Source organism: Ambystoma mexicanum, chromosome 2p (genome assembly GCF_040938575.1).
Source record: "Ambystoma mexicanum isolate Mex_15411 chromosome 2p, UKY_AmexF1_1, whole genome shotgun sequence".
Lineage (NCBI taxonomy): Eukaryota > Metazoa > Chordata > Amphibia > Caudata > Ambystomatidae > Ambystoma > Ambystoma mexicanum.
In genome coordinates, this window is record NC_090923.1 from 1,201,304,951 (window position 1) to 1,201,329,137 (window position 24,187).

Consider the following 24,187-nt stretch of genomic DNA (forward strand, 5'->3'; position numbering starts at 1 on the left):
AATTGACCACACAAAAACCAACTGCCAACCACGGTTTGCCGCTGTGCTCGGAAAGTGCCAGTGGGCTATGCCTTGAAGCACAATGAATATCTTATGGGTGGCAGATAGATCGACCCTGGAGATGCTGGACGGTGGCCAATGTATGGAGTTTGGATGTGTCTGAGGGCGACCAATGTGTTGAATCTGAGTATGGTGGACGGAGGACTATCTGTTGAATATGAACATGAATTGAGAGCAGCCAATATAATTGGCATCTTGATGTAATTTGAGAGTGACTATTGTGCTGAGTATGAATGTGTTTCGAAAATGACCAATGCCTGTAATTTGGATGCACGCTAGAGGGGCTAATGCATTGAATTTAGAAGAACATGATACAACTGTCCACAGAACCACTAACATAAGCTCAAACATACTGCTTTCTCACCGTAAAAGACAAACTACATAATACATACCTTTACCGCAACAAAACAAAAGACCACCACAAACTGCAATGAACTACACACACCACACAACAACAAACAAGAAATGAATTCAACCACACACACCCACACACAAAATACTACACAATGACCACCAAATATCACAAACCAACACACAATGACCGTTTTATTTAAACTGAAGCTACAAACAGCACATCAAACATCTTGCGCTTTTCCCTTTCAATCCCACTAACAAACCCCCCATCACCAGCCCCCCTTCTGTTTAAGATTGCCTGGGCACCAAGAGACCGAGTATGTGGCAGCAATGCACGGTACAAGACCAAATAACATAACATTATAATGACCGTATATGACCATGGCTCTGGTACCTGGGATACTTGTAGTTTGAACTGTTAGTTGAAGCTTTTAATCATAAACTGTGGATGGAGGAACTCTGCTCATTACCTGATTTCTTGTAGAACTTGTGAACGTTCATATGTACTTTGCTGCAACTTCATGGAGCCTATAAACCTCGAACTGGAAGTTCTGCTCTGAACTAAATTGAACGTAGTCTTCAATCCACAAACTTTTGTGTTGGTGTTACGACCCGATTCCTGAACTCAGATATTCAAGGATTGCACCTAGTGCGTACAACGTCTCAGTATATTTCATTTATCATTATGATTGTTCCAATATCAATGTTATTGTTTCACCACAATTGATGACTTTCACACAACCTGTCATGAAAATTATGTTCCCTCTGCACATCGCTGGGCTCACGTGAAAACACGTACTTGCATCTCTCCGGCAGGATGCCTGCATTAATTGGGGAGGGAGTTGTTAGATGGAGTATACCCTTCCTGCAGTGCGTCATACTCCTACTTTTCTAGCTCAGTCCTGTCTCAAAAGAAGTACTGCCTGGGGAAATGTTGTTGCAGAGGTGAGGTGTTCTTATACCAGCACTTGGGATTAAGATAACTACAGACCGTCTGACTCAATTGTCAAGGTTAGTGGAGGATATAGCAAAGGCTATTGAGTCTTCATGGACTCTATTATCCCAGAAAAAGTAGCCATCTGAACCATCAGAAACACTTGTGTACAGGCATGTTATAAATGCCATATCATATCATATCATGCTGCTTCATAATCGTATGGCTCATCTGGCTTCACGAGGAGGTGTCTGCAATCGTGTAGGGTGAGTGCTGTAATTTCATACCAAGTTACTCAAGCAATATTACTGACATCGTCACCCACATTTGTCACACTCTAAGCCTCCTTCACACCAGTCTGGAGGCTTCCTGGACCTTTGGGTCTTGGGTTGAAGATCTATTGGGACCTCTGTGTGCGTCAATTGGTCAGATCTTACTCATAGTGCTAGTATTAATTATAAAACTGTCCTGTTTGTCGATGGTTTGTAAATGCCACTTTTATCAGGTATGTAACACCTGTTCTGATGTCTCTCAAACTGCCCAAGTGCTTTATTGTCATGCTATGGAAGAAATAATCTGCTATGACATGCCAGGATGTGATGTTTTTTCCCTTACAGATGTATGTAATGAGACTGAAGTGAAGGTTTCATAGGAGCGGACTGTGGGGAAGGTTTGGAATTGAAAATGTTATGTACTCCCCTTGTACATTACTGCATTAAAATATTTAGCAGATATTATTGCAAACTGCCATGTTTAAATACAGCTTTTTGCTTGTGCGAGGTGGGGCTTTAGGCTTTACTGTGTACAACTTTGCGATGAAGGCTTTTCGCTTAGAGTGTAGCTATGCTTATCTTCACATCTCTCGCTTCTGATGTGTTTCTCCTTTGGCATACGTAAGCATGTTTTAGGTTCCCGCTTTCTTAGGAAAAGCGGCTTTAGCAGACAGAAGTCATCATACTGTATTCGTTCTCACCTGCCTCAGAGGGTGTGTGAATCATTTGAGGAGTGTACGTTCACTTAATGTATCATATTATGCTGTCTTCCCTCATAACACTGGCTAACATGTAAGAACGCATCTGGTATCAAAGACTTGTATAGCGGGGCTTTGCTCCCTGCTTGCAACGTTGTTTCAGTATGATTCCTTGCCCTGTCTGGACCACCCCTTCCATTGAAATGCATGTGTGCATGTGTTCCTTTGGGTATAAGTGAACAGTGCTTGGAGGAAGGAGGGTTCTCACTTGCACCAAAGTCTCATACTATTGGTGGTTTGTTTTGTCTTGTTGTTTGCTTTTTACTAATAATTTGTTCACCAATCCACCGGAATCGTCAGTGTTAATGTTTCCATGACAGTGTCAGACCTGCTGTTAGTGACCCTGGTTGGCCCTCTGAACAAACCAACTGGTGAGGGGATGGCTCTTCATCAAACACAAAGCAGCAGTGAGTTAGTGGAGGCGGTAAAAATGACATTGGACCTCATTACGAGGTTGGTGGTAGTCATGGCACTATTTGCGCCATGACTACCACCAATAACAGTACCGTGTCCGGTCTGGTTGAATGGGGACTTACCGGTCCAGTCTGACATTGGCGGGACTGGTAAGTCCCCATTCACCAAACCATTCCCCATTCCCATTTGAAACCCCATAGGGCTCAATGGGAATGGGGAAGTAGCAAATAATGGTACCGCAGTTTGCGGTACCGTTATTAGCTCTGAAGTCCCTTAACGGGCCCCGTCCTTAACATCAGGTCAGACCTGGCATTAAGGAAGGGACCCGCTAAGGGACCTCGTAGTAGGGCGGTAAGGGATTACCGGCACCGGTCTCCTTACCGGTGCCCTGTATCCCTTACCGCCCTGCTCAGAATGAGGCCCATTGAAAAAACTCCTGTAGGCAAACAATATGATACCGTAGCTATGTTGGACACTAATGTTGTGACTGGATGAATATCAATCACAGGCGACAGTGGCATTTCCTGATGCTAATGCACTGGGATAAAGACATCTGGTAGCAGAGGATTGTTTAAGGGGACACCCATCCTGATAGAGAAACAGAATGTTTTAAAACATACATTTCTTCTACTAATAGTAACACTGATGTAAAAAGGGAAAACATCACCAGGTATCCACAACAGTACATCGGATCAATCGATGATCATAGACTCTTCTGGAGGTGCCCACTGGGAGCCTAAGTGCACATATCCAGGTGGTGGAACCATTTGGGGCCCTGGAGAGTGTCCTCTATTTCACCACAAACAAAGCAGAATACTTTCTCTGTCTTTCAGGATTGAGCAGTAGCAGTTATCTTTGAGTCACAGAAAATATAGAAGTGGTTGAAAACAAAGCCAGGACAGGTGGCTGCTACACTCTGGATGGGGAGGCTCGAGAAGATGATGGACATCTTGTGATATGTGTACATTTGCTCTTCGAGAGGGAACTTATTTCAGACACACAGGTACTATGTTTGGAACAAGCAAGTCACACAGGCTCCTCCAAAAAGGGCCTGAGAGATGCTGCCACATTGCAAGACCCCAGAAGTATAGCCAACATCTTCTCAGCCATGAAGGACAAATATAAATAATGCACATTTTAATGTGTCCTGATCAATGCTTAACAAAGCACAAAGGTAGGGTCTGTTGGAAATTAGGAAGGGAATGGTGTCTCTAAGAAATTAAGCATTCCTCTCAGTGCCTAGACGGGTTGAATGTCCTCTGAGAAGTTACAGTGTTCAGCTTATTCTATGCCAATGTATAGACCGCATGGGAGTTCTATCATTCTGTTAAGTGAAGTACTGATGGGAGGCCTGACAACAGTACTCTGCAATGGGAACGTACTTATTAGAAAGCCACTTTTGAAAGGAATACTAATCGGGGTCTGATGAGGGAGTATTTATATAGAGGATGTCTGTCGCTGATGGAGCTTGAACTATTCTACAGCATTCAGTCAACTGCCTATATTCATCCCCTGTGTCCTTCACCCTTGATATTCCCACCCCAGAATTGTGACAACGAAGGGTAAAAATGATTTTAGGTTTGAAAAATTTAACTTCACGGTGGAGCACAGGTGAGACTGGGGGGCTAAGCTTCACAGCAAGCCACAGATGAGACATCTGGGAGGAGGAGGATTAACATCGCTTACTATTTCCAGCTACCCAATCTTCCACCCCATAACTCCTAGATGCAACAATTCTGTGCCCCTTACATGTTAAAACAGCACCCAATGCATCAATCACTCCTGTAGCATGCTGCTCGGTTCTTGCCAGCGTGAACATCAAAAAGAAAAGTCTTCATTTCGGGCAATCAGATGAGAAGAAAAATGTATTCCTAACCCACTCTGTCCTCAAGGTCTACTCCTTTAATGCACTTCAGATGCTAAACCCCATGACGTCAAAAGGCACTTAAACCCCATGATGTCAAAGGGCACTTACCCGGCCCTCCAGTTAATTACTCCTGCCAATGGAGCATGTGCCTCATGGGACTAGTCCCTTCTTTGAGTCGATGTCCATAAGCGCATAAGGTGGCACATGGTAGACCTCTTTTGGGTGAATCAAGGTGGTGTACACTTGTTTTCCGGTTACAATCTCCACAGCAGTGGGGCGTAGGGCCTCTGCCCCCAGGACGCCTTCCGATGTAGATGAACAAACTATTGTCCAAGTTGGTTTAGACCAGCGCAATCCATTGGCCCGATGCCAACTGCCTTTTCCAGTGACCCAAGGCCTGCCAAACGCCCACTGCCAGTAGTTTTAGCACATATGAGCACTGCAAATTAATACAGCCAGTAATGCCTAGTGCCAATATCAGTAGGGGATGCACTTAACAAAGGTCCCCAGGGATTTAAGGGAAAATAATTAACCCTAGGTGTACTGGTGTGACGTTGTGGTGAGACATCAGAAAAACCTTTCTTTCTTTTCTAATGTCAAAGAAATCCCTCCCAGGCTGATGCTCCCATTTCATAATCCTCTCCCATCTCCATGATCGGCATATCACTTTATTATTAATACTATTATTTTCCAACCTACGTGGGGCTGCGTTTTCCCAGAAACCCCCTTTTACGTTTCTAGTGCAACTACCATAGCAGCTACCTGCATTTTCTCACAAATACTTTCTGTTTTTACAGAAGGGAAGGGTTTGTTAGGATCAGGGCCATCAATGTTCAGCCTTTAATCTTCCTCTACTACAATCTAAGCGTAATCAAACGTTGTCATTGTATCTAGTACAAGTATCTAGTATATTGTTTCATTCTTGTTGGAGCGCGTCCTTATCTCTATCCGTTTCATGTAACAGAAAAGATGGGTATAATGTGGGGGCGACGGAGCATGGAGGAGATCTTGTGAGGATACTATGATCATGGTCTTCTAATTGCAACACCTCCGACAGCAGGAAACAAGACCTGCCAATAAAAAGGAACACACGGTAATGCGCATGGTTGTGGTGATGCAAGGTTGCTCAGAGATGTCATGATTAACAGTGCACATAATGTCACTAGTGCTACACAGAGTGGCTCTGAGGCAGGCTGGGAAAGTGGACAAGGGAGACATTCCCCCTCCTCCAGCCCCAGGCTGGTGGAGCTGATGCAGCCAGAGTTGAAGATTAAAAATGTAAAAAGAGAAAATACCTGGAAAAAAACGTTTCTGTAAGGTTGGTTGGGCTTTTGAGTTGATGGGGTGGGGCACTTGTGCTGATTTAGACAGTGGTGCAAATGTTCCTGTGTGCTCCCCCTCCGCCACACGTGTATCTCTGCAGTGAGTGACCAAGAGGCACAGGAGCTCAGGCACCAGCTGCACGTTGATGCCACACACAGGTGGTGTTTGCATAGCAAAGGTAAGCAATTGAACTGGCAGACTCTGTAACCCTGACCAGTCATGCTGGCACTGCTGTGGCCTATACACCAGTGGTCTGTTATATCCCTCTGCGGCTTATCACGATTTCTCATTGCAGAGGAAGTGTCATTACCTTATTGGAGTGAGTCCTTGGTTTCACCTTGTAAGAGGGTGCCCCCTGTGCTGTGGAGAATTGCTTGATCATTGTCAAGTTCAAATAGCATAGATTGGTGTTACTCTATGGTGGTTATAGTAGCGGCTCTTTCGATAGTTTGTAGTGCTGAATTTCTTACACATTTGGGAATCAAGCAGAGAAGCAATGAACACCACACACATAAAACAACAACATATATATGTTATGTTATATCATGTAACACTCATAAAGTGTGACATTTATAAAGCATTATTATGGCTTGAAGCACTGTGGCTATCTGGGAATTCTGTAGATGATACTCTGAACATTATATGATTTGACTGTACATTACATTGCTTTGACAGAGATGACTAGATCTATAATATTATCTTTAACAATGGCCATGTGTTGGGTGGGGAGCACCACGTGTTTAACTGTGTCTGAGGCGTAACCAGCTATCCCTAACCAACTGATTGCAGTACTGCACACAGCCGTCATTGGCATGACTTCACAGTGCTCCACCCATGTCTGACAGTGCAGTACTTTTTTTTTTTTACAATTTTTATTATTTTTATTTATTTTTATTTTAGCCAATCAAGCACAACCATGTACACTTTTAATAATCACAAACGGATACAACCAAATGTATAACAACTTCCCCCCAACTCCCAACTCCATATCCCTCCCCTTGGGCCTACCGTATACTACTAATTGCGGTCATTCTTCCGTCGGTGCCACTTAATCCGCGGCCACTGATTTGCCTGCATGACTCTCCCCGGCATCCTGAGTGTCATGCGCAGAGGCGGCCAAATCTGCTATAAGCTGTTTCCACATATGTACTCCTCTCACTCCTGGTTCCTCCTCACTGCTGGGTACTGCCGACCACACCACCGTTTCCACAATGGCCCATTTTATCAGGTCTCCCCACCATACTCGCGCTACCGGTCTCGCCAGTGCTTTTCATCCCATTGCTATTCTCCTTTTCGCCAGGATGTATGCTAGGTCTTTCAGCTTACTTGCATGTTTAGCCCGCTTGGGTCTCGGGAAGCACCCCAACAGGCAGGCTTTTGGAGAATCTACATCTAACATGATCCCAGCATTCGCCAGTAACTGTGCCACCTCCCTCCAGAATCGACTAATTTCCACACATGCACAAAACATATGCACCAAGTTAGCATCTCTCTCCCACAACTTAGGGGACTGTATGTGTTACAAGCTGTCACCTCATAGGACACAATATGCCGCTAAGCAGATAAGCCTTGGCGCCGTAAGACCACTACAGTGCTGATATTATAAATGTTTACTGTAGAATAAAGTTATGACATGCATGTTGATCAAAATAAGAATGTATGCCACAGTAAGACTAAGGCAAACCATTAACACCCAGATACCTACTTCCATCACATAATATACGAAAGTACAAACACACTCCAACGCCTAATCGCAGTCATGCAGACTGAAAAATAAATACACACACAACACACCACATTAGCACCTTCTTTGAAAACACAGATACATGTCCCAGACAAAGCCTCATATGCAGCTCATATGTCACCTTTACTCCCCCACCATCATCAGCTCCCAAACACGCTCCCATTGCTGTCTCCTCTGCCTCAGTGAATTAAAGTGCTCAACCAACTTTCCAAGAAAATAAAACTTGAAAGCACAATGAAGGCCAAGTCCCCCCTCTGTGTTCTTACCTTTAGTGCAGGTCTGAAAGAGCCATATATCTGGAAAGATACCTCAGCAGGTTGTGGTACTGTTGCTAAGATCTATGTGTACCCTGAAGCTGTTTCTGGGGCCGGCCTGGTTGCTTTATTTTTCTGAAAAATTAGCCCAGGCTTGTTTTTACAAACCTTTCACTATTAAGAGTCCTTTCATTGGGCCTCATTCCGACCCAGGCGGTAAGGGGTTTACGGCAGCGTAAACAGCGCCTACCCTTACCGCCTGATTCCGAGGTCCCTTAGCGCCATGGAGGATTTAACACCTGCTTTTAGCAGGTGTTAAAATCCATGGCGCTAAGGGACCTTGTTGTTAATTACGCCACCGTAATTTACGGTGGTGTAATTAACGCCTTCCCCACTCCCATTATGCCCTATGGGGCAAAAATGGGAATGGGGAAGGGTAAATGGGGATTGGGGACTTACCGCCCCGCCAACCTCGGAATGGGGCGGTAAGTCCGCCAACCACCATGGCGTAAACATAGTTTACGCCATGGTGGTAAAGGTACGACCCAGGCGGTAACTTACCGCCTGGGTCGGAATGAGGCCCATATTGTCGGTTCGCCTTATTATGTTACTTGGTTCTTTGTAAGCTAGATTTATTTAATAGCGTGATGGTGGCATTTATTGAACAATGTACTAGTTTAACCATTTAATAACTTCAAGAAAAGTATTGCATTTGGTTCTAAAAGTGACGATTGAACAGGAGACAATGTAACCTATTCTGTTGTCCAGACTGCAAACTGTGGAACCAGGAAATCAGGACTTAAGTCCTGCCCTGCACACTTGGCTCATTATGTGATCCTAGACATGAACAAATCACTCTCCATCACTGTGCCTTATTTTTCATACTTATCACGATTAGGATCACCCAACAGTGATTTCGTTTTATGTGCACTGAAGAGAAAGTTGCAGTAATGTGCGTTTTTAGACAATAGTGTTGCTCCATTCTTGATGGTGATATTAACAATTTTTATAGGGCACAATGGCAGTGAGGCAGAATGCCAAGTCTGGGCCTTGTGTTGTGAGGAGGAAGGATTCGAAGCAATGGTATTGTGTTGTGGGGGATTGGCAGGCAGTTTGCCAGGTATAGGTTTTGTGTTGTGGGGCGGGGAGGCAGCTAGTCAGATATGGGTATTTTTCTGAAATGGTTAATGTTTGCCCCTAAGATCGAAGCCAGACCCCTTAGCTCAGCTGTGGCTCGCTTCAACCAATTAATGTTTTGGTTTCCCTACCTCGTTACATCAATTTAAAGCTATAGGATGGGAGGAAATGTAACCTACGCCAAATTGCAAACCGGGAACCAGGACACTTGGGATCAAATCTCAGATTTCTAGTTTAGCCAAATGATATCCTATTCAAATAATTTTACTAAAACGTTTGGTATGTGGAGGACCCTCCTGGGGACATGGGTCTTGAAGATGCAACAAAAATAACCAAAACATATGTTGTATGTTCTGTCCCCATGAAATAAAAGTAATGTCAATGATTTCTGCTCAATGTACAACACATGCATACATTTAGTTGAGGATGTGTCGCCTGGGTGGATTGATTGGTACTGAGTTTACTTGCTCTGAAAATTCTGTATCAATTTGTTGTAGGTTGTAGTCTGGAACAAGGGTCCTGGACCACAATTCCAGTTTCCCTCCGTGACCAAAATTATGTGCATGTCACTTAATGGTGGGTGGGGGCAAAGTGGTGGGTGGGGGCATTGTGGGGCCGGCCAAGGCATTGCATGTATCTCCCAGGCCAAAAGTTGCCAGTCCTCCCTCCCCTGGACTGAGTTTGAGGTGCTTATACAGGCAATGTGACACACTTTCACCGTCAAGGATTTCCCTAGCCTCCAAAACATATCACTTTTCAAAAGCACTTATGCCCAAAGTCAGAAAGGTAATGTATTCCTTATATGGATAATATGGAAAGTAGTTGCATTTGCCCCCTTTCCTTCTGTACAGTGAGTGAAACCACTAATGGATAGTTTAGCTGTCATATATATAAGCTGATAGATATCCTGGGAGCACACTGCCAGCCTATGCCTCAGACAGAGGCGAAGGACGGGTGGTGGGAGACAATGGTTCATTCTTGGCAGTCAAGCTTTTCGTTGTCAGCCAGGCCCATCTCCAGACCGTGCTCTCAGTGCCACGTCTGTGCTGTGCGAATATGGTGCCGAGACATCACGAGGGGGACCGGAATCCACCCCCACCGCCTATCCACTATTGATTCGGGAATAGAGAGGGCGGAGATGGCCAGTCTACGGTTTCACTCTCCTTTTAATTGTCCGCAGAAGAGAGATTGGTGTATTGTTCCCCCCGGACAGGGGAACAGAAGCGCTAAGGCATGTTCTGTATACAGGATATAACTTTGCAGGGTGGGAGGCCTTGTGTCCCCAGTTGAAGCCTGTGGCAGACTGACAGTGCCATATCTTCGGGTAGTCTGACCATCTCCCTCTGCCTGATGCACTTTGCTTGTGGGGTTACCTGCCTTTTGATGTCTTGGTGCGACACAGAGTCCGCCTTCCCGTTCACATGACGCAGTTATGGGACTCAAACATCTTCCGGTAAGCACTCGCGAGAGCTACATTGATGTCCTTCCGCACCATGGTTGATTACAAGGAATGCGTGTGTAACCCCCTCTCCCCACCCCCGCTACACGTACCTTTAGACAGAGCCATCTGGTGATTACGGACGAGTTCAGTGACCTGACGGCTGGGGACTGCGGCAGGCGGGTCATTCACAAGTGAAGACCTTCAATGATTTTCGACTGAGTCGAGGAACAATGTGCAAGCGTGCGTGCATGCACAATTTTATTGTAGTCCAACCCCTTTTACGTTTCAATAGTGCGACGCAAAAGTCCATGAACCAGTGTCACTGCACACACTGGAAAAGGTGTGGTAAAAGGCCACTCTAGACCTTACATTCCAGCGCTCTAAATTGACCAAACATTATGTGAGATATCGTGCACTGTAAACTGTAAAGCCACATCATTGCTCCGAGCATCGCCAACTTGCTCCCCCTCCCCTCTAGCATGTGCCTCCCTCAACATCAGCTCTTGATTTCTGTAATCCACGTTCATCCTTGCCGATAGGTCATCTATTGCACAGTGTTCCGTGTGCAGCCAGCACCTCGGGTTTGAGATGTGCAGCCACCACCTCAGGTTTGAGATGTGCAGCCAGCACCTCGGGTTTGAGATGTGCAGCCAGCACCTCGGGTTTGAGATGTGCAGCCACCACCTCAGGTTTGAGATGTGCAGCCAGCACCTCGGGTTTGTGATGTGCAGCCGCCACCTCAGGTTTGAGATGTGCAGTTGCCACCTCAGGTTGAGATGTGCAGCCAGCACCTCGGCTTTGAGATGTGCAGCCACCACCTCAGGTTTGAGATGTGCAGCCAGCACCTCGGGTTTGAGATGTGCAGCCACCACCTCGGGTTTGAGATGTGCAGCCAGCACCTCGGGTTTGTGATGTGCAGCCGCCACCTCAGGTTTGAGATGTGCAGTTGCCACCTCAGGTTGAGATGTGCAGCCAGCACCTCGGCTTTGAGATGTGCAGCCACCACCTCAGGTTTGAGATGTGCAGCCAGCACATCGGGTTTGAGATGTGCAGCCACCACCTCGGGTTAGAGATGTGCAGCCACCACCTCGGGTTTGAGATGTGCAGCCACTACCTCAGGTTTGAGATGTGCAGCCAGCACTTCAGGTTTGAGATGTGCAGCCAGCACCTCGGGTTTGAGATGTGCAGCCACCACCTCGGGTTTGAGATGTGCTTCCAGCACCTCGGGTTTGAGAAGTGCTGCCAGCACCTCGGGTTTGAGATGTGCAGCCAGCACCTCGGGTTTGAGATGTGCAGCCACCACCTCAGGTTTGAGATGTGCAGTTGCCACCTCAGGTTGAGATGTGCAGCCAGCACCTCGGCTTTGAGATGTGCAGTCACCACCTCAGGTTTGAGATGTGCTGCCAGCACCTCGGGTTTGAGATGTGCAGCTAGCACCTCGGCTTTGAGATGTGCAGTCACCACCTCAGGTTTGAGATGTGCTGCCAGCACCTCAGGTTTGAGATGTGCAGCCAGCGCATCGGGTTTGAGATGTGCAGCCACCACCTCGGGTTAGAGATGTGCAGCCAGCACATCGGGTTTGAAATGTGCAGCCACCGCCTCAGGTTTGAGATGTGCAGCCAGCACCTCTGGTTTGAGAAGTGCTGCCAGCACCTCGGGTTTGAGATGTGCAGCCACCACCTCAGGTTTGAGATGTGCAGCCAGCACCTCTGGTTTGAGAAGTGCTGCCAGCACCTCGGGTTTGAGATGTGCAGCCAGCACCTCGGGTTTGAGATGCTTCTGGTTTCAGGTTTGAGATGTTTCTGGTTACTAGTTAAGTAGCTTACGTTTCCACTGTTCCGCTGTTCCTTAGGGCAGGGTTATAACAGGGTTATAACGAATGCTTACATAAATCCCCTTACACACACTAATATTTTAGTTAAAATAATCTAAAACTATGTAGTCGTGGACACCTCAAACATTATTTTTCAAAGCAAATTTAGATATCTATGCCTGTCATTCAGAAAACACTTATGCACCACCCATAATGCGTATTGTTGGTAAACGCTTTTGTGATTGTCTGAGTAAACTCAACTGAAATACAGTAATAAATGGCAGAACATCCCTCAACATGAAAGTCACATTTCCGAGTCTTTTTTAAAAAATTCTTTAGATGTTTTCCTTGCCGAGGGCCATGTCCAGGTGCCCCCTGAATAGTGGATAGTCAATGAAACATCCATTTCTGTCTGGAAGAAAACGGGCTGTCGCACTCTTTCAAATGTCCGTGGTAGTGGTGAGTTGTATACATTTATGGAGCTATGTGAAATGTATGGTGTTAACAAAGATAACTTCTTGCAATTGGTTAGACCAACAAGAATCCTGCTTGAGTCCTGGGAAGAGCATTTGGAATATAGGAGAGGGCCCAGATGCTGGATTCGTGTTGTATCTTTGTGGCAAAAGAAGGTCCCAAGAAGCGGGAATCAGACGCGGGATGCAAACTTGCTTATAGTGAGTGGCTTGGACCATGCTTAATAGTGAAACAGGTATGTGGAAATGCAAGATCCAAAGAAGCTGCAGCATAATGTGCTTCACAGAGTATATTTCATACCACATACATGACATAGAATAGACCCAGCAATGTCCCCAGCGAGAATGAGATGCCAAGTTAGGGAGGCAGATTTCTCCCGTTTAATTTAGCTTTGCGCCAAGGTTCTGCAGCTGTCGACAAAAAGGTTGTTAGACAAGTGGAGAGGACAACATCCAGCATAGGGCATGGGTGTCTTGGCAGATGCGTATTGGGTCTTGTCCCGAGATCTAGACATTATGAATGGATCCATAAGTTGGTTCAACTGGGACTGATCTCTGCAAATGATATGATATGATACGATAGGGCATTTATAACGCACCTATACACAAGTGTTTCAAGGCGCAACATAAATGATTAATATCTAAGCATTGGCTCTTTGGGGTTATGCCTGAACGCCACCATTGACAAATGAAATGATGGGATGGACCACAAATAAAAGAGACACAGATGATAGTGGCTTGGAAGATCCTGATTAATGACTTGTTATTCACACAGGACCCATATACCCCCAATGGTGAAGGGAGGTGATCCACAAAATCTTATGATGAAATGAATCATTTTTGTTTGTTTCATGTATACTGATGCAACTGTCACAGTCTTTTGATGATACTCAAATTCGTACTTTAGAGCTCCGCTGCTTTTGCTGTTCTGCTCAAGAACAATGGTGGTTGGACAACTATGAGTATTGGTTAAGTATTGGTAAGTGTTTAGGATGTGCAAATGAACTGCTGATATGAGTTATGTTGTTAGGAAAATTTCTCTTTTGTACTTAATGCAAAAAACAGTGAGGTAATTTTCGAAATTAAATTGAGGCGTACAAGTAAAGCGTAATGCTTTTACGACTCAGTTTAACGCTCTGAAAGATGTTCTAGCTCGAACAAGGTGTAGGAGGGCAGCAAAGCAGTTTACATCTCCTCTTTGCTCCTCCATTTACACCAGCATGAGATTTTCATGCATGTGTAACACCGAAGAGTTCCTATGGAAAACGCCTGACATTTAGACCTTGTAAACAGTAGGTGGTTTCTTTTCCAATCCATTACAAAACGTCGCCTGCAGAGCGTAATTTGCAGGCAGCTTTTTATTTCTTTCAAAGCGAGAGTGAAGTGAAAATCAAGGCGATGTTGCCTTGCATTACTTTTCATTTACGCTCCGCTTTGAGAGTAATGAAAACTGCATGTAGCGGACCCAACAGCACTTAAGTGAAAATGTTGGCCATCTCTGCAGGTAGTTACCATTTAATTTAAAATGACCCCCCCACCCCCAAGTGGTTACATGGAATCACACGTAAGGGCTTAGGCTATTTATGTATCGCTATTGTGTACCGAAAATCAATAAAAAATATTTCATGGAAAACAGAGCACCAATAGCACATTTTACAGGGTGAACAAGATCTAGCACGCAGTGCGTAAAACAAACATTACTTTGCTCTCGGTATTTTCCTAGGATGTTTTATGACATTGGATGGACAAGGGTCTGATTATGCCACGCTAGCCACCACACTCTCAAATGCCTGCAGCTTGCCCACTCCAAATGGTAAAAAACGACCCCTGCCTGCCTTACCTTGCCTTCACGAACAGAGCAGTGCCTTACTCCAAAATGCCTAACCAACCTAACTGTCAACCACGCTCTGAAAGCCACAACACACATGGCACAACAGGGTACCCTGCCCATCCTAACTCTAACCAACACAGCAAACACACCCCACGCAAGTGAATCCACGCCCTTGCATCCAGATGCCTTACCAAGCTTCCATCAGGCTCCACCTAATGTTAAGACGGATTTCTGAACTCTGTCCTGGTGGCGCAGAAGTTCAGAAGGCCAACCTAATTACTTGGAACAGGGTAACCTCTGGACGAGCCAGACCAATCAAGGTAGCGATCGCGGCGGTCAAGACTAGGTCTCAAGAGGGGTGAGGGTGACTGAAAGCCCGCAATGAGCACACAAAGCAAGATCACTTACAAACTACTCCAAACAGTTGTTATATTAAAAATATATACACATTTATTTCAAGGCCTTTAAAACAATGACCGTAGCGAGAAAATCACAATATAACGATAGTAAACCAACACATACCATATCAACACAATATATATACAAATACAACAAGTCTCAAGCGTTATATGCACGAAATGTGTAGTCCACCTAAAAGGGAGGGAAAACAGGCAGTGCGCAATAATGCTTAGACCCAGTTCGCCTTCAGAGGCACCTAACTAGATGGAAGTCCGAGCCCTGCGAAGAGTGGAGCCTTGTGCTCAAAAGTACCTGCACGCGCTGGTGCCAACGGGCAAAAGGAGAAGCTCTTCGAGGGAAATCAGGCAGTTCAGTTTAGTGCACAAAAGAAGAACAAGTTCCGCGACTCAAGCGCAGCCTCCACAGTGGGCAGAAGCAGAGCGCGAGTACGGAAAAGGGTGCTGTTTGACACAGCGGGGAAAAGCAATGGGCTCCTGCAGGAGGGCGACCAGATCCTAGCTATGCTACTCACCGGTCCCCGATGCAAGGAGACCCAGGCTTCTCCGCGTCAGTTTCAGCAGCTGGCAGGTTCAGAAGAGCAGGGAACGCCTCGTCGTCGTGTTGAGTAAAAAGACGTCCCAATCGAAGAAACCCGCACAGTTTGTTACCACAGCAGGGCAACGGAGCAGCCTTGTGCATCTGAGCCAAATGTACACTACTCACTTTAGACCTGGGAACGCCAAGTGTACGAAGCGTGTGAGAGTGACAAGGACTCGAAATACTACACAACCTGGCGGCGGTTACAGAGCAAGACTCCCGTGTAAGCTGGTCAGTCAGCTGGATGGCCCAGAGACGCTTCCGAAGGTTTACTGGCAGGAGATGGTGAAGATGCCGAGAATAGCTGTTCCCGCTATTCCAAGGGTCGAAGTACCAGTACAGGCCTTCTGGTTCGATCAAAGGTGAACAGGGTTTCACAAGGCGACAGCAGTGCAGAGGAGAAGTCCTTCAGCGGGTCACCAGCGATTCCTCGGTCCAGCCTCTTGGTTGCAGGATACTTGGCTCCTGTATTCCTTCGTTCGTGAGAACTCAGGAGATCGACATGGTAGTGGTGTTTCCAGCCCCCTCTTATCCACGGTTCCCTTCGCGCCAAAACGGAGGGGACCCAATGGGAGATCCGCTCATCAACACTCACACCATTCGTGGACCAATCACGGACCACGGTGGTCCCAGGCATTCACACCACCCTAGACTCTCTGGCACCCAGGATGTGTATTGGGACCAGACATCCCAGCCCACATCCTGGAGGCACACACAAGACATGTAGAAGCCCGTGAAAGCATCCGTGTTTCGCGGGAAAGTACATGCCCAAATAAGGAAGGCCCCGGGTCGGCTCGACCTGGGGAAGGTGAAGGGAGCAAGACGGTCAGCGGACAGGACAAAGGAGCCTCGTGGTCTGGCCATTTTGGGAGCCAGGCCACCATTTTGGGTTAAGCGCGAGAAACGCGCTTAGAACGCCAAAAGGAGCTCAAAACACAAGAAACGATCGCTGCCACCATTCCCGTCCCTGAATCACTTGCACCGATCAGATACAATCCTAAACGAGTATCTAGGGCATGTAGAAGGCTAGAGACCCAAGAGAGCTGTAACTTAGCTTACAGTGCCCTCTTGTGTCATGTTGCACGAAAGCCGCAACATGATAAAAGAAACTATGGAAACAGCGTTCCCCGGTACTGACAGTCTTAAGGGCATGTCAGTTTCCCCGTAAGAAAGGAGCGAAAGCCCAGAGGAGTGCGGCAGAAGGCTGCACTTCTCTGGCAAAGTCAAGAACAAGGTGAAAAACAACAGCAAAAAGTTTAGGGGTTGCCACATGGAAGGAAAATTACCTACAATTACGAAATCTTTCCTAACACCTAACATGACTCAAAAAACCCAAAACACCCCTCCTTCCTCTAGCCAGTCCAACTGCAGCAAGCCTACAAAAATTCTCTTAAAAGTGACTGTCAGATCAATCACGGCACATCCATTGACATCACAGACCTTATAACGAACAATGGGCCTCATTACGACTTTGGAGGCAGCCTTAATAAGGGCATGGCTGCCTCCAAAATCGGGTCCGGGTTCCCTGAATGGGGAAATACCGGGCCATTCCGAGTATGGAGGGCCCGGTATTTCCTCCTTCAGGGAACCCGGGCCCGGTCCTTCCCCATTCCCAATCGAGCCCTCATAGGGCTCAATGGGAATGGGGAGGGAGCTAACAACGGCCCCTTTACGAATGGGCCCGTTGTTAGCTCCCAGGTCCCCTCCCGGGACCTGCTATGGACGTCTGGAAAAAACAGATGTCCAGAGCAAGTCCCGCAAGGGGACCTCGTAATAGTGAAGAGTGGGTTTAACAGCACTGGCACCATTACCGGCTCCGTTAAACCCATTCCGCACAAGTTGTAATGAGGCCCAATGACTTGAATCTCCTTCCTTGCAGTAGCCAAAACCTAGCTTCACCCAGCCCCTGGCCCGAACCTATCACTTGCAGTCCCCCCTAACTACACTATCCTCTGCAAGGATAGATCACTTCCAAAAGGTGGAGGGGTCGCAATTACAGCCACAAATTCATTATCCATTAGAGAAATGTCCAATACTGCTGACGTTACTGGAGAGATACTCAGCACTAAGCTCAACATTTCCCATACTGCCACAGTTACCATACATCTAGTCTATCATGCCCCTGGACCTATGCTATCCTTTGAAGAGGATATTCTGCATTTGCTCTCCGACACCAAACCATCTTCTAAAACTATCTTACTAGGAGATTTGAACTTTTGCCTACATGACAACACGGATAAAAGTGCTAGCTCGCTAGCTAGCTCATTGACCGCATTAGGCTTCAAGCAACGCATCCTTAACCTGAGTCACCTAAAAGGCTGCACCCTTGATTGCTAGCTGATCTAAACTGCAGCACCTCTAACTTACCATGCCCATGGACAGATCATAACATCATCCAATTCAGCATACCACTGACCAACTTCGTCCCTATCGCCGCCACACTTCCAGCGGCAGCCACCCGCAGTACTCGCAAAATATCAAAATCTTCTGTGCTACCCCTACTAGGCAAGCTTGCTTCCTCACACTTCTCTACCACTGACCCTCATCCTTAGTAGACCACTATAACCAATCCCTCACTCTAGTGATCAACAAGATTGCTCCCCTCACTCTTCAAAAACCCAAACCTGCCTCACATTGCAGCACCTGGTTTCCAGCTGAGCTAAAAGCCCTCAGAATACTGAAAAGGGAGGCTGAAACCAGATGGTTATATAATCCATCTGAAAGCAATAAAGCAAGCTTCTCAGCTGCAGGTAGAAGGTACTACCTTTACCAACAGGATCACAAATGCAAAATTCAGCTCTCGTGAGCTCTTCACAATCCTGCATGAACTAGAATCTCCCACTTCTCCCCCGACTTCCTGCGTCAAGGATAGTGCTTGGTGTTCTAATATCCAAAATGCACTACTAGGGAAAATAGACCTGCTCCGAAAGAAGATTCCGAATAAACTAATGTCACTGAATACTGACAGCCCAGACTCAACCCAAAAATGAATCTCCAATTGTGAGCCATATTTTCTCTTCCGGCCCTGGTGATTAGAAAATGTAGTCTGGTCATAGATTTGTCCCGATTTGGCATCAGAGTAGCTTCATTGTACAGGACAGCTACTCACCGATTATGTGTTCCATTGTGTTCTGAAACAATTAAGGCCAGAAAGTGACCACGTGAAGGGATGAAATACAACTATGGAATTGTAACACCCACTCTTGAGGTCTGTCAAAAGTCAGTGGTTGATAAACAAAAGAAAAATATTTTTCATTTTATTTAATAAAGAAATGCCCCTCCTTTGTTTATCAAATGTTCTTGGCCAAAAATCCCGCCAACCACTTCCACAGCCCAGCACATTTAATGCAAATCTTCTGGAACTGATGAATATGTAAAACATATGTTTAGATGAGCCCAGGTGGCAACACTAAGGGCCTCATTACACGGTAGGCAGTAAACCATGGCGCTATTAGCGCCATGGTTCATGCCGGTAATTTACCGGTGCCGCCTTGGAGGAAAGGGGAATTACCGCCCTATTCTAAGGTTGGGAAGGCAGTAATTCCTCCTTCCTCCATGGCCCTTCTCCAATCCCATTTTGCCCCATAGGGCATAATGGGAATGGGGAAGGCGCTAATTACGGTACCGCAAATTGCGGTACTATAATTAGCACCCCGGTCCCTTTGCGGGTTCTTTTTTTAACGCTTGCTAAAAGCAGGCCTTAATGTACCAACCCGCAAAGGGACCTCGTAGTAAGGCGGTAAGGGTAAACCCTTACGGTCTACCGTGTAATGAGGCCCTAAGTCTGTCATGAGTGTGATAACACTCCAGCATCATCCAGTGAATGATTGTATCACAGTCTTGCTTTTGTGATAGTCAAGTGTCCATCTGGAATTCCACTTTGAAAGGAAAGGTAGATTTATATATCTATCATAGGGTCTCGTAATATTTATAGTGACCACCATTGTGAAGGATAGGTCCAGTTATTCCTCTAGACTTACCCATAATGTTTTTTTTATTTATCACACAGGTAGATGCTGTAAAAAGCAGCAGCTGGCCACGGCCATCCCATGGCACATCTTCCAGAACCATTTCACCAGCAGCAGGAGGCAGCCTACCCTTGGATTCCCCATCCCTGGAGCATGCAGCTGCCCGAGCCATGCGGGAACAAATCAAACAGAAAATCCTCCAAATCTCAGAGCAGCTGCGAGTTGAACAAACCAACCGAGAGGAGAACACAATGGAGTACCTTCAGTTGGCAGCCAGAGCAGAAAAGCATCAGGTGACCCAGGTCCGTCGGGTCTTTGAGGAGCGGCACCAGAAGACCAGTGCTATCATTGCTCAGCTCCAGCACCGCCTGCAGAACTACCAGCGCAAGCTCCTTGACCTTGAGAACCACAGTCAACTTGGGAGGCAGGTAAGCAGCCTGCAGCTCAACATTGAGTCCAGAGTGGGAAGCCTATCCGAGTCTACTCTACCCCAAAGTGGGGCCCTGACTAACAGCATGCAAGACATGTCTCCTGCCCATCTGAGTGGCCACTTGTCGGCTTCAGAAGGCACCCTATCATTTGGGACCAGCTTATCCACAGAATTAGCAATAAATAGCCACTCTAGACCTATGCAAGATAAAGACTCATTGTTAAGCCTTCCCATCTCCATCTTGGGAGAGACTGTTAGTCTGTGGGAAGCAACAAAGCCTAGTACCATTGAGCAATCCTTATTCACTAATAACATTGTGATGGATCATTTGACTGCAATAAAGAATTCACAAACTACCTTGGAAGCTGAGTGCAAGGCCATGAAAGACAGGTACCTTCTTGACCACAGACTCATCCTTGACTCACTGCAGGAAGAAAAATATAGGTAAGCACATTGAAATTCAATTGAAATGTATTGTAATTGGCTAGAGTGAATGTCAATGGCCTGACATTAATCATAAATATTATAATACACCCTCTTAAGAGCTTCATATGCCGCCATGGTCACCCATGTCTGCTAAATATTGGTGCAACTTCTTCTTGACAGACCTATCTCAAGAAGATTGGTCTTGTGGTAACCCATCACTCAAACTCCCATTCCTCCTAGTAGGCATTTGTGCATTGGCCCCACAAAAAATCAGCAGTGATCCTTCTCACTCCCAAATCAAAGGTGTTTTGGACATACAGTACTTTTCATCACATGGTGACTAATATTACCTTGGTAATATCGGCCGACACGTGACACATCCTTTGCTGCGATACAAGCCCGGGTAGGCAGCCTCTGAGGAATTTATTTATTTTTCCCCATTACCTATAGGCTCACAAATTAAGAAAAAGCATCTCCGAAGTCTCTCCACAGAGTAGTACTAGACACAAACCGTGCTGCCCATACATAAGGTTTTGGCGACGAGGGCATGCTGTTTTATGATGGTGTCCTGTGTCATCTTATACCTATTCCAAATGTTAAAAGGAACAATTTCTTATCATCATACAGTTGATCCCTCAACATATCTGTTTGAAAACATCTAATCAAGCATATGAGTCTAATAGTGTCTTACTATTAACACCATTACATAAGATATTTATGTAACTGTAACTAAAGATTGTCACAAGCGCCCAGTTGCCTAACGGCCCGGTGCGCTCTATAAATAAACACACAAACAAAGAAACATATAGGGCTTCATTACAAGGGTGGCGCTCCCGTAATGAAGGGTGCCGGTCATTACGGGAGCGCCGATTACGAGGTTCCCTTTGCGGGACCCTGTAAGGACACCTGGTGAAACCAGGTGTCCTTTCCGGGTCCCGCGAGGGGAAGAGGGAGGTAATAATGGGCCAGTTTAAATGTGGCTGTTATTACCTCTCTCCCCATTCCCATTGAGCCGTATGGGGGCTCAAATGGGAATGGGGAATGGTTCCTGCAAGGAGGAATTACCGGGTCCTCCTATGTCGGAATGACCCGGTAAGTCCTCATTGCAGGAACCCGGTAATGGAGCCCGGTTTGGAGGTTTGCTAATAGCACCATGGCTGCCTCCAAACTCGTAATGAGGCCCATAGAGACATAGGCCCTCACTATAAGGTTGGCGGAACGGGTTTACCGGCACCGGTAAAGGTGCCGGTGCCGGTAAACCCGTTCTGCCCTATTATGAGGTCTCCTCGCGGGACCCGCAATGGGCGCCTGCAAAAACCAGGCGTCCTTACCGGGTCCCGCGAGGGGACCAGGGAGCTAACAACGGGCCCGTCATTAACGGGCCCGTTGTTAGCTCCATCCCCATTCCCATTGAGCCCTATGGGGGCTCGAATGGGAATGGGGATGGACCGGGTCCGGGTTCCTCGGACGGGGAATTACCGGGTCCGCCAAGGTTGCGATGGCCCGGTAATTCGTCATTCGAGGAACCCAGGCCCGGATTGCGGTATGGAGGCAGCCATGGGGCTAATAGCACAATGGCTACCTCCATACTCGTAATGAGGCCCATGCACAAATAACATACGACTCCTCACTAAAACACAGACATACGGCCTCATTACGACCATGGCGCTCCCCTAATGAAGGGGACCGGTACGGGACTGGCCCCCTTCATTACGGGAGCGCTGATTACAAGCTTCCCATCGCGGGACCCGGATCTGACACCTGGTAAAACCAGGCATGCTTTCCGGGTCCCGCGAGGGGAAGAAGGAGGAAACAACGGGCCAGTTGTAATCTGCCCGTTGTTACCTCCATCCCTATTGAGCCCTAAGGGGGCTCAAATGGTAATGGGGAATGGTTCCTGCAAGGAGGAATTACTGGGTTCTCCAATGTTGGAATGACCCGGTTATTCCTCATTGCAGGAACCCGGTAAATCAGCCCGGTTTGGTGGTGTCAGGTTTCATGGGGCTACTGTCAGGTTTCATGGAGTTGTGGTTTAATGAGGTGAGTGAGTATGTGACGAACATGATTTATGGTTTGGGCCTTAACCTTGAAGTTCAGAGTGTGGAGAGCTTCCCAAACCAAAATGAAGATTCCAAATAAGATATGTGATTGGTCAGGAGTAATAGAAAGGCATTGTCAGAAAATTCTAAACTGTCAGCAGTCCAGCAAGAGGGTCTTATATGAGAGGCTCTGGTAATTTTGAAAACTTTGGCAAGGCCTCTAATCTTTGAAGGAGGAACTGAGAATCAGGAGAGAGTCAGATGAACCAGGAAGTCATTCCAGAGAAGTAATCTTCTATCTACCAAAGAAAGAAGCAAGCTAAGTGACTTGAGAAATATTTATTAACTTTAGTTAGGTAAAGTTTCCAGTTATTCATTCCTCCTTATTTGAAAAAACAGTCTAGTTAATCTTTTCTAATTTAAAGACAGTAACATTATTTGAACTGCCAGTTATTTTAGAGTTACTTTAAGTTCTGCGCTTCAAACCAGGAAAGCATGTATATCTATAGTAACGTTTGAACTGTGAAGCCTTCTGTTTTTAATGCAACCAGTGAATGTGTGAATACTTGATAAATCCGTATGCTGCAACCATTTCGTTTTAGAAGTTAAATATTTTGAAGACAAATTTGTCTTCATATTAGAGGCACGGTGAGCAGAACATTTCGCAATGTCTGCGCAAATGACAGTGTTTAGTTGAAAGATTAAACTCAGCGCGCGCTCGTATTACCGGCTGTGCATGCATGCGCAGTTACTTTATCTGCGTGAGTGGCTCGCGTCATTATTCGCGTTAGCATCTCGCGTCATCACCCGGGTGTGCAGCTTGTGTCATCATCCGCGTGAGCGGCTTGCGTCTTCAACCGCGTGTGTGACTCTCGTAATAATTTGCGTGTATGTAATCTCCCGGAGTGAGGAACAAACATTTTCTCCTACGTGCATGAGCAGTTCGAGAATATTTTAATTGAGACACTATTTTCCTTCGCGCATGGGCGGCTTTTACTTGTTTTAACAGAGACTCTATTTTCCTTCACGCATGGGCGGTTAGAATTTATTTTAATTGAGACTGTTTACATCGCGCATGGGCGGCTTGCTTGTGTTTGTATTAATTAAGACACTATTTATCTTAGCCCGGGTGCAGCACAAGTTTACATACCGTTAAAGTGAAAAAGAGACATTTTTTGCTTCACTCACATGCAATTCTGAATCCAATTGAAACGTTTGGATAACTTAACATGGATTAGTTTTCTTGAAACCTTACAGTTAACTTTATAAAAAGCAATGGTGAAGAAGACATAGTGAAAACAAATTTTAAAAAGGAACTCAAATTGTTGATGGCAAAGTTTATAGACTGCAACCAAGGAACTTAATCTTTTTCTGGCAGTTCCTGCAGCCATCATCATCTAAGGAGTTCTGCATGTAAATACTTCTCTAGGCTCTAGTAGAGGAGGACCAGGTATGGTGTTTATTATAATTTCTTTAACAAAGTTTATGGGAGAACACCTGAATTGAAGGTTAGTGATTATTAAATGTTATCCAACTTTTTCCTCTTAGGTAAAATGGCAAAACACATATCAAGCAGATGCAGAACCAGTGTTTTTATTATTTTATCCCATTTCCCCGTTTCCCTTAACGGTGCTGTCAACTTAACTGTTTGTA

At 46.0% G+C, this 24,187-nt stretch overlaps 1 protein-coding gene across 2 annotated transcripts in view; it reads left to right on the forward strand.

The window, feature by feature from the left end:
- Positions 1 to 24,187, forward strand: part of TEX28 (testis expressed 28) — a 217,181-nt gene that overhangs the window by 56,942 nt on the left and 136,052 nt on the right. Inside the window, exons 1-2 of one of the 2 annotated variants that reach the window (XM_069643080.1) lie at positions 10,331 to 10,570; positions 19,681 to 20,513. In XM_069643080.1, coding sequence (XP_069499181.1) covers positions 10,550 to 10,570; positions 19,681 to 20,513 — 854 coding nt within the window. In that variant the 5' untranslated portion in view covers positions 10,331 to 10,549. Of the gene's footprint in view, positions 1 to 10,330; positions 10,571 to 19,680; positions 20,514 to 24,187 lie in introns of those variants that run through there. The other variant, XM_069643079.1, reaches the window with a different exon arrangement.